We start from the raw sequence: 17,223 nt of genomic DNA on the forward strand, positions 1-17,223 counted from the left end.
GGAAACAGCTACTTGCGTTGTTCTTTTCTTAATGGGGTGAAGCTGAAGAACAGGAAAGTGAATGGCTTAGCCCAGAACCATCTCTGGGAATGGAGGTAAATTTTTTCCTGCAGTGCTTTCTCAATTTGATATCTGAATCTCCCTGAAGAGAATTTGCCTTAGTAGATATGGAGAAAGAGGGTAAAGGCCAAGCCTTTGGAGACACTTATGAAATGGAATGAACTGCTCTCACTAAATTCACTTTCCCTTTGTATTGAAAAGAGATATAATTTTCATCTCTAGTAAATATAGTCTAATCCATCCAGTAATGTAAGAATTGCCTCAAAGTGAACTAAAATTACACTTATTCCTACCTGTGGAAAACCATATTTCTCTAGCCAATAGAACAATGACAGCTTAGTTCCTAAATAGGAGGAGAAAATGAAATGTTCTATTGGCTGAACACACAGTGCTCTGTAAAATCAGAGAAATCAATATTGTCCCCAAAATGAACTAATTTGAAAGTCTCAAAGATGTTCAATTTTATGAAAGACTCATAAAATTAATAAATGAGTCTGCAAAGTCCAAAAATGTGGAAAATTACAGTTATTTACAGTACATATAACTTACCAAGACCACTTATATTTTGTTAGAATTTTTCAATGAATGTTAATGGATGAATTTTTTTTATACAGATTCTCCCTGTTTGGAATCTTTTAGTTCCCTTATTTACTGTGGTTGCCACTGACTCCGCATCAGGCTTTGGAAATATCACTAAAAAACTTTTTTTCTTTAGTCTTCTTACTAGTCAAACATCAGCTAAGCAAACAAAGAAAATAAGCGTTTGAATGGTCAGAGAGCTATAAGAATGAGAATTCTGGCAGGAAAATTCATTTTTAAAAAATCTAAGTAACAGAATGGATAAATATAAAAAGAGGCTAGATCAGACATACCCAAACGTTCTCAGTTCAGAATGTTCATAGCGTATTCATAATTTTTTCATAGCGCCTCCTTGACCAACAGAAATAAGCCACAGTTCTATTTCTTAAGTAGTTAGTGCCAAACAACTTAATAAATATTCATGTTTTAACAACCTAGCAATTGTTTAAAAAGAAAATGAACAGAAAATAATAATTTTTTTCTTAAATAACCAGAATTACTTACTGATGTGATGTGGTAACTTTGGGGTAGTATATACCTTCTCAAACTTGAGTATCAGATTGGATAATGCTATCCTTATTTCCTTTTCCACATTGACTTTTGTGCAGTTCTTGCTTTTAATTACAGTCTACTCTGAAAACCTTTCTTAATAAAGATATAAAGTGGCCTAAAGTACAAGTAAGCAAAAACGTGGCTCAAAATGTTGAGAACATTCTTTTTTTTCACTTTATTATTATTATTATTATTATTATTATTATTATTATTATTATTATACTTTAAGTTTTAGGGTACATGTGCACAATGTGCAGGTTAGTTACATATGTATACATGTGCCATGCTGGTGTGCTGCACCTATTAACTCGTCATTTAGCATTAGGTATATCTCCTAATGCTATCCCTCCCCCCTTCCCCACCCCACAACAGTCCCCAGAGTGTGATGTTCCCCTTCCTGTGTCCATGTGTTCTCAGTGTTCAATTCCCATCTATGAGTGAGAACATGCAGTGTTTGGTTTTTTGTTCTTGCGATAGTTTACTGAGAATGATGATTTCCAATTTCATCCATTTCCCTACAAAGGACATGAACTCATCATTTTTTATGGCTGCATAGTATTCCATGGTGTATATGTGCCACATTTTCTTAATCCAGTCTATCATTGTTGGACATTTGGGTTGGTTCCAAGTCTTTGCTATTGTGAATAGGTGAATAGTGCCGCAATAAACATACGCATGCATGTGTCTTCATAGCAGCATGATTTATAGTCCTTTGGGTATATCTGTTGGGCACTGCAATAACTAATTCAAGGTGGTTCACAAGTTGAAATCTTAGAACATACTATATTCCATTTAAGAATGTTCTCTGGCAGTTCCTCACCAGAGAACATTCTTAAATGGAAGATAGCATGTTCTAAGATTTCAACTTGTGAACCACCTTGAATTAGTTATTGCAGTGCCCAACAGATATTTAGTATTGCTGTGTTTCCTTCAAATGTTTACAATATTCCACTGTGCCTTTGTGAGTTCACTGCAGCACCCTGGGGCACCTCTACACACAGTTTGTGAACACGGGGGTAGATAGGTCCTAGAGGCATTGAAACTACACAGAAACTTGAATGATGTTAGGGATCCCAGAGCCACTGGGGAATCCTCATTAGGGAAGTGCAACAACATATGTAATAGCTCATTAAACTTTCCCTATCAAAAAAACTGAAGTCAGAGAGATGAATTCAGATACTTGATGAGAACCTACTTGGTGTGATATGGCATTGGGAAAGGAAAGTTAGACTAGAAATATTTCAAGAGGATAGATTGAAGGACTAATCTGATATAAATAATAAAGTTAATAAAATAAGATGCACTTATGAGTTTTCTCATTTAAAATAGAGAAATAAAGCATTTGGTTTGACCCAATTATGGAGGTTGAGAAAATGATCAAGTTTGGCTCCCAGAAAGATCTAGATAATGAGATTAACTTAGGGTATGTTGAGTGTTTGAGACATTATTGGAAAGTAATTCAGTATAAGACTGTTATGGGCTAGATTGCGTTCCGTCAGAAGTCATATGTTGAAGTATTAATCTTCAATACCTCCAAATATGACTCTGTTCGGAGATAGGATCTTTTAAGAGGTAATTCAGTTAAAATGACGTCATTAGGGTGGGCCCTGATCCAATATGACTGGTGTTCTTATAACAAGACACAATTAGAGCACAGACACACTTAGAGGGAAGACCCTGTGAAGAAACAGAGAAGGCAGCCATCCATGAGCTAAGGTGGGAGGCCTCAAAAGAAACCAACTCTGCTGACAACTTGATCTTGGACTTCGAGCTTCTAGTACTGTGAGAAAATAAATTTCTGTTGTTTAAGTCACTTCATCTCTGGTACTTTTTTATAGAAGCCAGAGAAAATTAACAGAGAAACACAGGACCGGCCAGAAGGTATAGATTGGTGGACCGGGTATAAATGTAGAAGTTAATCTATGAGAATGGAATCCATATGAAATGATAATCAAAAGAGAGTGAGAAAGGTCTTAGAGATATCAATTGCTGAGTGGAGAATAAGAAAAAAAAGTGTCTATAAGTGAGACAGAGTTATGACCAGGGCGGGGGAAGGAGTACCAGGAAAATTCAGTGTAATGAAAGACAAGGGAGTCAAGAATCATAAGAATCATCTATCATATAAAGATCAAGAATAAAACTCAACCAAAGGGCCGTTAGTGGTTGCTACACAGAATTTATAAATGACCTTTCAAGATGCACTTCTAATGGAGTAACAAAGGTAGTCAATAGGATACAGAAGATAAAATTAGAAAACATGGATGTATGGGAATACAGAAACTGAGTGTAATGCCCCATATCTCTAAGTTTGATAGTGAAACTAATAAATAACCATAGATAAGAGCTAGAGGAAACAATAAAGATTGGCAGCCCTGTGCACATTGGATTTGAAGGAGAGAGTAAATGTTAGGATACTGAAGGGATTCTAAGAGAGTGCAGAAGCGAGGGCAAGGAGGCACCAAACAAAGGTGGCATCTGGAACATGGAGGAGTGGGCAGATGGAGAAGAGGCAGAGAATTCTTCATCTAAAGCAAGAGGAAAGGGCAACATATACTCAGAATATTCTCAAAGGTTTTTCCCTGAATAATAGCATCCTTCAGAAAAGAAGTCTTGTAACTGACTCATTGCAAAGTCTCTTACGCGGTGGTATGTACTCTTTGGAGAAGACACAACTGGAAACAACACCAGGAAAAGCTTGATTTTACAGCTTATGGAAAGATTGCAGAGTTGAAGGAAAAATAGAAGGAAAGAAATTTTAAAAACAATAAGTTAATATTCCTAGGGGTACATCCTCTAAATTGCAGAGTGATATCTTAAGCAATCCTTTTAAGAATTACTTAAGTGCCTGAGCATGGTGGCTCACACCTGTAATCCCAGCACTTTGGGAGACGGAGGCAAGTAGATTGCTTGAGGTTAGGAGTTCAAGACCAGCCTGGCCAACATGGCAAAATCCCATCTCTACAAAAAATACAAAAAATTATCCAGTCATGATGGCACATACCTGTAGTCCCAGATACTCGGGAGGCTGAGGCACAAGAACTGCTTAAGCCTGGGAGGAGGAGGTTGCAGTGAGCTAAGATTGTGCCACTCCACGTCAGCCTGAATGACAGAGCAAGACTCTAGGTCAAAAAATAAAGAAAGAAAGAATTACTTAAGTAAGTACTTGACTAACTGGTTATATAAATGTGATCATAAATGCATACCTTTAGGGTAAATGAAAAAGACATTGATTCTAATACTGTGTAAATGGGTACTTGTGGCTTGGGAAAAAAACATCTAGTAACAGTATCCTGAAAATTTTTTAAATGGTCTGTGTTTCACACAACTTAAATGGAAGTAAAACAGCTTCACTCATGACAATTTTCAGGCAATTCAAAATACGTTGTAATAATGGCAAACATGAGTATCAGAGATACACAAAAGAGTTTAGAAAAAAATCATTTTATGAAATATGAGCTAAAACAATGTTTTACTATTATCACTATTATTATTAGCCCTCAGCAGAATAGGGTAAATTATTTCTATTCCTTAGTTCATGTTTTATGTTATCGCTGACCTGCATGAGGAGCCCCTATTTTTCTGCGTATTTATTTGTTCCTCTTTCCCCCTTTCCCACCTCTAATTCCTCTCTCATAGTATTTTAGTTTATGTCAGGAATCCCCAACTCCCGGGCTATACAGGTCTGTGGCCTGTTAAGAATTGGGCCGCACAACAGGAGGTAAGCATCAGGCAAGTGAGCATCACTGCGTGAGCTCTACCCACTGTCAGATCAGCGGCGGTGTTAGATTCTCAACAGGAGCAGGAACCTTATTGTGAACTGTGCATGCGAGGGATCTAGTTTGCACGCTTCTTATGAGAATCTAATGCCTGATGATCTGATGTGGAACAGTTTTATCCCAAAACCCCTCCTCTATGTCCATGGAAAAACTGTCTTCCACAAAACCAATCCCTGATGCCAAAAAGGTGGGGACTGCTGCAAGTTTCCATTATATGTGACTTTATTATAAATAGGTATGAAAAACACATTAGCAAATCAAATATCATAGGTGATCTTTTTCTACTTCATCTATAGTCTTAACAGCTTTGGCATTCAAATTACACACACTTTGACTCTTTTTATTGACAAAATGGAAAATTATCCTTAATTCAAAATGTATTTTATTTGAACATATGTGGTGATTTCATATATTAAGTTGATATTTTTCTTTCCTTTTTAGAGAAGCCACATTCAAGAAAAATAGCATGTAATTCAAATTTTAAATAATCAAAATAGATTTGGAAGCTCAAAATTTTGGAACGTTATAGGCCTATGTCCCAATATTCTTCCCAAACCTCCTTTCAAATGTATTTATTAATTTAGAAAATTCTAAATAGTTCAGTCCTTTTTTGAAATATATACAACATAAAACTTTTTTTTCTCCTGCCTTTCTAGAATCCTTTTATTGAGAAAATGTGTAGCCGATCTGAAGAAGCATGCTATGTGAAATTTTGAATGTTTATCTTAATAGAACCTAAAATCTTCTACATAGGTTCACCCCTCATTACTCACAATAATGCCAAGTGCTGTAGTCCAGGCAGATATTTATTATTTTATATGTGAAAAGACATTTGAATAAGGCCATTTCTCAGTGGATTAGGGGAATCAGAGTTTTCTGAATTTAAATTCCTTATAGAACCCCATGTAATGAGCTCTTAGAAGACATTGCAGAGCTGCAATTTAAAATCCTGTTTAATCAGCTGTAGTGAGCTATGTGCCATTCTCTGTGGAACACTAAGAGGAATCAGGGTTCCTCCTCCTCCATTCAGTACACTCCCAACCAGGAATTGCTTTCTGGTCAGGGTCGGCCGTGAAAGGCCATAGAGAGCCAACCCTGCGAAGCCAAGTCTCCGCATGTCAGCACAGAGCAAGCAACAGAATACAGATCATCAGCTTTGTTTTATGAATGTCTCTATTTACAGTGCTGGAGTGGAATTTTAAAAAAAGGATTGCAGCATTTGCATTGAATCTGTCACTCACAACTTCAATTTTGATTCCTGTCCTATAAATGATCTTGCTTTCCTATTTTTTTCTTAATTTCTACATGGTGACTGTCAATGTCAAAAAATGTAAACCTCAAGTGTACATTGCATGGGGCTTGGCATGTATATTAGAAGGAAAGAAGTTTGCTTAATGAAAAGAGGATAATATTTATTCAAACTAAGCCTATTAAATTGCACAGAGGAAAGTATACTTTCTTTGGCTGTTTTGTTTGAATTTTAATATAAAATAAAATTTGCTGCTAACCTTTTGTTTTTCTTTGACCAATAACATTTCTCAGCTTAGTGTATGGGCTATGTAAAGTGCCTGTCAAATGGAGGGATGTCTTTGTTGAAAGAATCCAGACTCACAGTAAGTGAGTGACTTTCTGGTCAGATGGGTAGAACTCTCCCAATTTTGACAAAGATTGTTCTCTGTTTGGGATTTGTAAAGCTCAAACTATAGACTAAGAAGATGACAGGAGGATCTGATGTTTGGCTTCATGGAACTTAACCTATTTCAGCAAGCCTGCATACTGGGGAAAAGAATACATACATTTATGTTTATGTCAGGCTTGCAGTTGATAGGTAAGGTTCGTAAAAGGTTACTCCTAAATAAATGCCTATCATTCCCACTTTGTACTCCAGTGATTTCTCCTTCTTGCAAATACTGCCCTATAGAACAATAAAATTCTTATACAACAATAAGTAAAATATAATTTAATAGCCCATCTCCTATCCTGTAATGATTATGCATCTTCTGTCTTGTAGCTCCCAGCAGTAGGAGGACAGTTGACATTTACCATATCATATGACGTTGAAGAAGAGGAAGAAGATACAGAACGTGTTCTCCAGCTTATGATTATCTTAGAGGTAGAGTACTAAGAGCATGTTCACCTGTGTTACTTCCTGATGTTACTTGAGGTTACCAGTACTGTATTTTTTACCTGCCTGGTTTGACAATGACTTACATGACTACTAAAAAAAATATACCTTAGGAGTTTTTTATGCCACTCTTACGTTTCACTCTGAGACATATCTAGAAGATTGAGTATATTTGTTGGGTTTGAGTGATAAAGGAGAACTTTAGACCAGACTTGAAATTAAATTTCAAACATAAGGACCATATTTCCAAAATATAAATATTATGAAAGTGTTTAGGTACATGCTAATTTACATGGTTGTGTTTTTCCCATTTTCTCTTCCTTCCAGATGGATTTTATTGTCTACTTCCTTGTTTATATTAGATAAAATAAAATGAAACAGGAAACTTGTTTATTTAGCTATAGTTACATCTTGACTTCAGAATCCTGTTTTAGGTAAGAAAGGTACAGGAGAAACTGCGTTCAAGATTTGAAGGGCCATAGGCAATTTCAAAATGCTCGAAGCCTGAAGTTTCCTTAGAGGCTCTCTGCCACCCTTCCTTATCATATCCATTCTTTCCAATAATGTATCCCCTCCCGTTGACACTGATACATATTCAGAGGCACACACATGCATGCATGTTCATTATTCCAAATGGGTAGAAGTTAATTTAGCACCAGGCTCTGTTGTTTTCTGTCTTGAAACTTTCATGCATGTGAATCTATGACAAAATAAAAAATTCTTTTCTCAAAATGGGCATTTTCCAGTATTGGATGAAGTGGTCTGCTCTCTCTCTTTCTCTCTCTCTCTGTCTCTCTCTCTCTCTCTCTCTCTATATATATATATATATATATAATATATATATGTATATAATATATATATATATGGCAACTAGATGTATACTTTGGAATTCCTTTAAGATGAAATGATTTCTCTAAATGTAAAGTGTTGAGTGAAATTATGTAGCATTCATGTAGGTAAGACAAGAAGGATTACCTAAGTGTCACAGGTCATTCAATATACTCCTTAGATGTCATTGTCCTATTTTGAGAATTAGACTACAGTCTTTTTTATTGTTTGTTTTTCCCCATGTAGTAAGTTCCTTTAAAATAATAGCTTAGTTCAGTTTTAAGTTTCTTTCCCTATTGTTCTATACAACCCACATCCATCTATATTTGAAATATGTAACTTTTGTGCACTTTTGTCAATTCAAGGTGTTTGTAATCGCATATATGTTTATGAGTCATCAGGTAGCTATTATTTTAGTTAACAGGGAACTAAGATCATGCCAAACCAAGAAGCATATGCTTCATAATGCATTTGGCTAAGGCTAATATTGAAATTGCATTGCCTTCCCTTCATGTATACCACAAATATATTCTCCGAATGACAGGAAAAGCCAACCTGAAAATAAAAGTCTACTAAGGCCGGGTGTGGTGGCTCATGCCTGTAATCCCAGCATTTTGGGAGGCTGAGGCAGGTGGATCACCTGATGTCAGGAGTTTGAGACCAGACTGGCCAACATGGCAAAACCCCTGCCTCTTCTACAAATACAAAAAATTAGCCGGGCTTGGTGGCAGGCGCCTGTAATCTCAGCTACTAGGGAGGCTGAGGCATGAGAATCGCTTGAACCTGGGAGGCAGAGGTGGCAGTGAGCCAGGATCATGCCATTGCACTCCAGCCTGGGGGATACAGCGAGACTCTGTCTCCAAAAAAAAAAAAAAAAAAACTAAATAAAAAATAAACATAAATTTTAAAAGTTAAAAGTCTATTGAGGGTGGAGGATCCAAATATAGATATGTTTGACACTTTTGTACCGTCTTTTCAGTTTTACCCTTTTTTATTTCTTTCTTTTTCCCCCTTTAGGGTAATGATTTGAGAATCAGCACAGCCCAAGATGAGGTGTACCTGCACCCATCTGAAGAACATATTAATGTATTGTTACTTGAAGAAGAATCATTTACCATACATGGCACACATTTTCCAGTCAGTAGAAAGGAATTCATGACAGTGCTTGCAAATTTGAAGAGAGTCCTCCTACAAATCACATACAGCTTTGGGATGGATGCCATCTTCAGGTAAAATCAAGAACTGCAGCTCCAACGTTCACGCATTTACTTTGGGGCAAAGGTGCAGGGGCCGCCCCAGGAGTGAATTTTTTAAGGCACCTAGGATTTGCTGTCTTCAAAGAGCAGATAAGAAAGGAGCCCTAGTTTTCTGAAAGATTTTTCTCTTAAACCTTTACAGTTTTAAATACGCAGAATAAATTTGTCTCTGTTTTTATTATTATTGATGATTCTTTCACAATTGTCAGAACATGTGATCAATAACGATTCCTATATTGAGAAATGTTATATTGGAAAATAAAGTCTCCTTTATGATGGCTCAGAGAGTGGGAAGCTAAAAAGATATAAATTCCAGGGCACCCCTATTTGGAAAGTGGTTTTTAAAATATTTCTTTCCAGTAGTTGTTAACTAGTTTCTGGCTTAATAGTATATAGATTGTAATAAGAAAAGTAAGACTTTTCATTTAAGTAACCACCCATCTCACTATAAAACACTTTAAGACTATAACAGCCATATGGTATAAAGGAAAGAATATGAACTTTGGAGCCAAACTGAATAGAAATTCAATAAGCTTTATTGCTTATTGTCTGTGTGACCTTTGGCAAGTGATTAAGCCTTGAGGAATGTTTCTTTTCAGTGTAAGGTGGATATACTAATGCCTACTTCTCAGAGTCTTTGTTAACATGATATGTGATAATTACAAAAGTACTCATCACCTAGAACACTTTCAGTTTTTTTCTTGTTCTCCCTGCCCCCTTTTTTTTAAAGAGTGAAACCCTGACTTGAACCAAATATGCTCGTGTCGGATTAACTGCTGAAGGCGGCTTTTTTTATTATTTTTAAAACAATGACATTTTTATCTGACAGAATTTTAACTTCAACTGTGTCTGAATGAGCTCTTTACACTTCTTGTTTTCTACTCTAATAATAAATAACACAAGATGTCATAGGAACTTCCTTCTAAATAAGGTTAAGTTAGACATTCAAATGTGACCCCAGCCTGACAACCCGGTATACCTTTAATGAAAGCAATGTCTCCAATATTGGAGTTTTTATTGCTAACACCACCACCTCTCACCTCCCTGTCCCCCATCATTTCCCTGTGCTGCCTAGTTTGCCTTTCACTGGTAATATTTCAACTTAGTCTAATCATCATTATCATTTCCCAAAGGAGAGAACTGCAGAATCATAAACAGAATCATTGCCAAACAATGTACCTCTTTTGCATAGGCAATTCTTCTAGAAGCTGGGTTAAAATGCCATGGAGATGAGAAGCAGCACTTAGGAATCAATTATGTTTTCCCATTTAGCAAATAGAGATTGTCATGATGTTTAAACAGTACAAAGAAATGAGTCCTCCAGCTTTCAAAATGAATGACAACCAAATCGACAAAAAAAGTGGCTGGGGGGCTTATTTATTTTTGTCAGCATTGCTTTTCAGGCTAGTTAATACAAAGACATTTCCCCCTGATTTATGTTGGACAGTTTCAGTGTCTACCCATCTTAAAATCACTGGTTTCATTTGCAGTCTTCTGAGGTTTCGCCATACAGGAGGAATGCATTCACAGTGCGGCTCTGTGAAATGACACAAGAGCTAATCCAAGTAGGTGGCTACTTTCTGTCACCTACATTACCTAAAGCCCTGTGGTTCAATAAGTAAAAGCCAACATCAGATTTGATACTCCTACCCACTCAGGTGAGCTGAAAGTTGGCATGAATCCGGAGTCAGTCAGTAAGCTTGTTATATTTTATCTTTGATCTGCTAGTAGATTGAGTCATATTTGTAAAACATCACTTGAATTGATTTCAACTTGTCTTGCACAGTAGGCTTCCGACTTGTATACTGTTTGTGTGCAAGCACAAGTAAATTGAAGCTCAACAAAAATTCATATTTAGACTTATTTACAGTGGATTTACTTCCGTGGCAGTTCTTTCAGCAAATGGGCTTAGGTTCCTCCAGTTATATGGTTAGATGGAATTGTATCACAGAAGGAGAACTGGACTGCGGGTCAAGGATTTTGACTTTTGTTTTCAACTCAGCTATTTAATAGTTGTAAACATAAGTATGGCTTTGACCTCTTTGAACTTCAATCACTTCATCTGTAAAATAAGGAGGAGGACAATTGCTCTGCCAACTTCAAAAGGTCGCCGCAAGAATTGAATTAGAGAGCTGCAAAAGCACTTGGCTAGTGGTAACCCAGCACACAACTATGAAGCATTTCTATCTTATCCACTTCATCCCAAAGGATCACATTTTCTCCAAATACCATTAAGACTTAGAGACCTCCAGAGAAAGGCACATATTGGTATTTCCATACATATGACAGTTCTTACTGTCATTTTTTTCCAGAATGCTGAGACCCATTAGATAAAATTAATTTATTTTCTTCTCGCTGTCCTCACTAGGGAGATGAAGGCACAAGTGGAAAACTTTTCATTCTTTTAAGAATATAAGAGAAATCGACCTAACTGAACTGTGCATCTTTCACCTTTAAATTCTCCAAGCCTTGGATTTAGTAACATCCTTGATCTTTAAATCAAGAAAGGCTTTTATGAAGCACCTATATTAGATATAAAACTCTGCACAAAGTGTATTTTCCTCTTACTTTACAGTAGACATTAGTAGAGTTCGCCAAATTTCCAATCTCATCCATAGGGGATATTGCATTTCTCTAATCCTGGAGGGTAGATGTGTCACATGACTTGGTTTAGCCAATGAAATGTGGCAGAAATGATGTATTTTTTTTTTTCCTGGGGTAAACATTGAGTTTCCAACGTGAGACTCTCTGCAGCTTACTCAGCAACCAGAAGATTAAAAAACAGCCTGGGGCCGGGCACGGTGGCTCATGCCTGTAATCCCAGCAATTTGGGAGGCTGAGGCAGGTGGATCACGAGGTCAGGAGTTCAAGACCAGCCTGACCAGCATGGTGAAACCCCATCTCTACTAAAAATACCAAAATTAGCCGGACATGGTGGCACGTGCCTGTAATCCCAGCTACTCAGGAGGCTGAGGCAGTAGAATCGCTTGAACCCAGGATGTGTAGATTGCAGTGAGCCGAGATCACACCATTGCACTCCAGCCTGAGTGACAGAGGGAGACTCCGTCTCAAAAAAAAAAAAAAAAAAAAAAAAACCAGCTTGGAATACTGATTTAGCACACTGAGGTCAGCTGCCCTAACAGTCACCCAGGCCTGTAGAGGATTTTACATAAGTAAGCTTTTGTTTTCTGTTAAACCATTGAGATTTTGGAGTTGTTACCACAGCATAACCGAGTCCATCGTGACTTTATCATGATACAACTCATGAGTATTGCTTGAAAATAAATACAAAATATTTTCAAGGCAAGATATTTTTACACAACTTTTAGTGTATATTTTAGGGTTTGGGATCAAAAAAGATTATACAGAATTTATATAATAAATAATCTAGAAAAATTCCTTTGTAAACAAAGGAGTCTTTGATAATCATAGAAACAGTATTGATAGGTACACAGTATACCTCTGCCTTCTGAAGTTAATGATTTGGGTAACTACATTTTGAAGACATTTTACTGATAACACTAGGACTTAAAAAGATTTTTGCAGCTCACTTGGCATCCGGCTACTGGTAAGAGGTGCAGCCAACATTTTACCCTACGTTTCCTTCCCATTATCTTTGACTACCTCCCAATGCTGTTCCGTAAGTGTTGGATTCGTTCGGTCTGCAAATATTTACTGAGCACCTTCCATGATTATCTCTGTAAATCTCAGTTCCTCTTGTATACAATGGCAGAAACAATGTCTAAATTTCAATTGGCAATTGAGCAAAAACATAATGTATGTTAAGCACCTGAAATAGTATCTAACATATGTTGGGAGGCAATGCAGGGTAACAAGGAGAGCTTTGGTTTTGGAGTCGTGCTTGGGTTTGAATCTATGCTGCACCCTTTGCTGATGGTATTATGTTGGACAAGGCTCTTTACTCCTCTGAGTCTGATTCTTCATTTGTAAATGTGAATAGACACTCTGAGTCTCAGATTCTTCATTTGTAAATGTGAATAGACATGGGTTGTTACATTGTTTATTGATACTTAAATGAAATGTCTTTCCAGCCTGTATCATAGTGCACAGAAGATAGTAGACAGTAAGTAGTAACTATTAAGAAGCAGTCATTCTAGGCTAGGCTATAAGGATACAAAGGTGGACAAATGATCATTCAATTCAAAGAAGGCATTGTACAGTAGAGAAGACAGATATACATATACATACTGTACATTTATGATAATATAAATAGTACAGAAGAAGTGTGCACAGTGCATATAAGTAGTGCAGAAGAAGTGTGCACAGTGCATACTGGTAGAACTAAGAAGGAAGCGATGAATTCTTGTGTTAGCATTTAATACACTTTTAATAAATGGCTGCAAAAGTATCAGTTTCTGTCAGTTACTGCTCTTACTTGATGTGGGATTAAAATGTTTAAAGAAAATATCTTGCTATATATATATATAAAACAAATTATATAGCAAATATATATAGAGAGAGAGTGGGTAGAAAAAAGACAATTGTAACATCAAGGGTATTTTTGTTGTTTTAAAGTGTCATGTTTTGTGCTGGTTGTTTTAGTGTAATATAGCATATCTTACTCTGATGGGAAATGTAGTAAAACAAAAATATTGAGAACAATCTTTAAGGCAGCACCAAAACAATGTTTCTGAAATAGTTCCAATATTATTCATAGTGGCTTGTATAATTATGTCCTCTCTCTTCATCCATCATCTTTTCTGTATTTTCAAGGCATAAAAATAAGAAGGAATAGTCAGCTAAAGCATTTGACTTAGTTGACAATTCTTTGATAGCTCATGCATCTCTAAAATTTAGTACTTTATTATTGCCAACATTATGTATTTAAATGAATGCCGCTTGATATCAAGAAAATGACCATACTGAAGGGAAAAAAAAAAATAAACTGCAGCCTTCTTCATGAGTAACACTTGAAACTGTTAAACACATTAAAATCCCATTTAACAAATAGCAGAACCTAATGAACATTGGGATTGCTCAGTGAATACTAATGTGGAATATTACTGGGAAAGATGTTTGAGTGTTGAAGTTTCTCATAGCTCAAAATGGTTACACAGATTAAGGAGGGGAACATCTGTTCAAAAGACAAATGAAATTTGTCAGTTCACTGAAAATATTTTTGTTTTTGTATCTTCTTTAAAACTGTTTCTTAAAGTAGCCAACTGCTCATTCTTCTATTTTGAAATTTCCGGAACTCTTTATTTAAGTTTTGCATGTCAATTTTATATCAGAAATTCTTGGACTGTATCTAGATACAGTTAATCAATCTGCTGTTTAGTAAATTGTGGTGATGGTGATCTATTGTATGATAATCAACTAGTGTATCAACCATGAAATCATCTAATTCTGAAATTAAAATGATCAGAATTATAGGTTTATCAAGTGACAGTCCATTAATTCCAGGCAGTTAGATTTCGCAATACATTCAGGTGAGTTCTGGTCTTTGGCCTCAAGTTCTAATGATAACAGTTTCCGTTTATTTTCTATGTCAAATCAAACAAGTAATTTGTCTTTTACTTATCTGATTTTATTCATCTGAAATGTGGCTAGTAGTCTTTATTATATCCTTTGCCATGGAGTTTGTTAGTCATTGTTTGTAATAGAACTGTTTTCCATTCATCTATTCATTTATTATTTAAGTATTTAGTCAGTTACTTTTGTATACATCTATCCGTCTATCTACCCATGCATCCATCCATCCATGCATCCATCCATTCATCAATTCACCCATTCAACAAAAGTCTACTGAACATGTGTGGAGATGATCATGCTGCATATATAGATGGCAAGATAGGTTTCTGTTCTCAAGGAGTAGCCCATAAGCTCATGCCAACATAAGTACTGTCTTTAGTAACTCTTCAAAACTCTGTTGTGTTAAGGATACTTATCAGGCCCAGAAATTCTGTTTCTAGATATATATCTAAAAGATTTGAAAATAGGTATTATGTGTTCATGAATATGAATAGCAATATTATTTATGATAGCTCAAAGTAGAAACAATCCAAATATTCATCAACTGATGAATGAATAAACAAAATGTGGCATGTATATGCAGTGAACATTAGTCATTAAAAGGAACGAAATACTGATACATGCTGCAATGAATATCTAGAATAGGTAACTTCATAGCAACAAAAGCAGATTGTTAGCTTACAGGGGTTAGAGGAAGAGGGGAATAGAGAATGACTGCCTAATGGATTCTGGGTCTTCTTTTGGGCTGATAAAATGTCTTAGAATTAGATATATGTCATAGTTGCACAACATTGTAAATGTACTAAATCACAGAATTGTACAATTTATTTTTTAAATTTTAAATAGTTTTGAAAATTTTCATCCTACCCCAAATGTCAAAGTTCCTCTCTATGAACAACTTAAAATGCTTAATTTTATATGATGTGAATTTCATATAAACTAATGACAAGGAAAGTAAATGCCTGTGACACTGCATTTTTCATTGACAGTGTTCCTTGGTGAAGGGGAAAAAAAGCATTTAATGATTTTCAAATGACACATGTAACCTAAACACTATAGACAGTGATATTTGCCCAATCTAGAACCTTCTACCAGGTTGTCCAAGATGTGCCCCTAGAGAATATAGCACTCAATTAATAGTGTTGGATGAGTTTATTTACAGGTAAAGATAATTTGCTTGTGTTTAGAGGGTGCCATCTAGCACTCAGCAGCTAGGATGATTCCATCCAACGGCCTATATTTGGTGATTTCAGGGTTAATTTCCTTTTCTGCTTCCTGATCATATATGAGCTCATACATATTCAAAAGTACTGTCAAGTGTCTAGGATTAGCAAAGTGGGGGTAAAAGCAATGAAAATTTTAGAAATCTATTGCTGAAAAGCTTACAATTTGGATAAAGATCATCACTTTTGAAGGTACGTTTACACCTTGTAATGAGCCTTTTAGCTTTGCTCTCTGGCTTGATTCCCAAATTCCCAGCATTGATTCCCAAATCTAACAAGTTATTTGTTAAGTGTGAATCACTGATCAACAAAAATCTACCATCACTCCTGAGAAAGGAACTGAAAATGCAGGCCATAGCAGAATCAGTTGCTTCTTTCTTATGGTTACAAGTTGCCATATCATATGCTATAAAATGTCTATCAGTAATTTTTAAAACTGTAATTATTATGAGTCAATAGTAGTCATTTAATTATGTGCTCTTAGAGTTTATTTAAAATTTATTTTCATACACTAAAATGATTTGGAGATACAAATAGTGAAAAGTATATTTCTTGTAATGTTCTTGTAGTCATTTTTATTTGGTTTCAACAGTCAATGAAAATAGGTTAATAAATGTCTAGTATTTCATAATAACCTACTATGTGTTACATATTATACCAAGAAGTTTATATTCATTTTTCCTTTTAAATCAAGCTCATGGTGTATGGACTATTATATTATCCCCATTGTATAGAAGAAAAAATTGAGGCCTAGAAAGAATAAGTTATTTTCTTCTAGGCTACAAGGCTGGTAAATATCAGAGACAGGATATAAATCTTGGTCTATTTGACTCACAAAACTGTATTCTTAATAATTAAGCTTTTAAAATGTCCTTTTACACAAAAATAGGAAAAGCAAGTAAGATACCAATAACATTTATTTAAAATGTGAATGCATAATAAGAAAAGAAATATGTGTGTGACAGCATTTTTTCCAATTTTCCATTTGGCCAAACCAGCTTTTCTCTAAAATAATGAGTTATGCCAAATCACTCTGCTAAAATCACCAGGTTGTACAAAAGTACCAATAAAATGAAGGCCATAGATACAGAGGACAATGGATTCAATTATAGGCCAAAAACAAATTCCAGAGATCATTCTAAGTCAGTCAACTGAGCACTTTGAGAAAGTTTAGCTTATACTGACTACAAACAAGCAGGTTTGTCTCTAAGAAAAAGAAAACAAAATTGTTTTCATCTTTTATTTCAATTTAAAAGCTAAGATGGAATATTAATATTGTCTATTTCTGCTTTCCTCGTTTAAGCACTAAAAGAAATCAAGCAGTCATTGGA

The 17,223-nt window shown here is 35.6% G+C and overlaps 1 protein-coding gene across 3 annotated transcripts in view; it reads left to right on the top strand.

Moving 5' to 3' along the window:
- LAMA2 (laminin subunit alpha 2) overlaps positions 1 to 17,223 on the top strand; it is a 652,245-nt gene that overhangs the window by 366,522 nt on the left and 268,500 nt on the right. For all 3 annotated transcript variants that reach the window (XM_054558144.2, XM_054558145.2, XM_054558146.2), the window contains 2 exons: positions 6,979 to 7,080; positions 8,938 to 9,149. In XM_054558144.2, the coding sequence (XP_054414119.2) occupies positions 6,979 to 7,080; positions 8,938 to 9,149 (314 nt within the window). The remainder of the gene's footprint in view (positions 1 to 6,978; positions 7,081 to 8,937; positions 9,150 to 17,223) is intronic.

Source organism: Pongo abelii, chromosome 5, assembly GCF_028885655.2.
Source record: "Pongo abelii isolate AG06213 chromosome 5, NHGRI_mPonAbe1-v2.0_pri, whole genome shotgun sequence".
Classification (NCBI taxonomy): Eukaryota; Metazoa; Chordata; class Mammalia; order Primates; family Hominidae; genus Pongo; species Pongo abelii.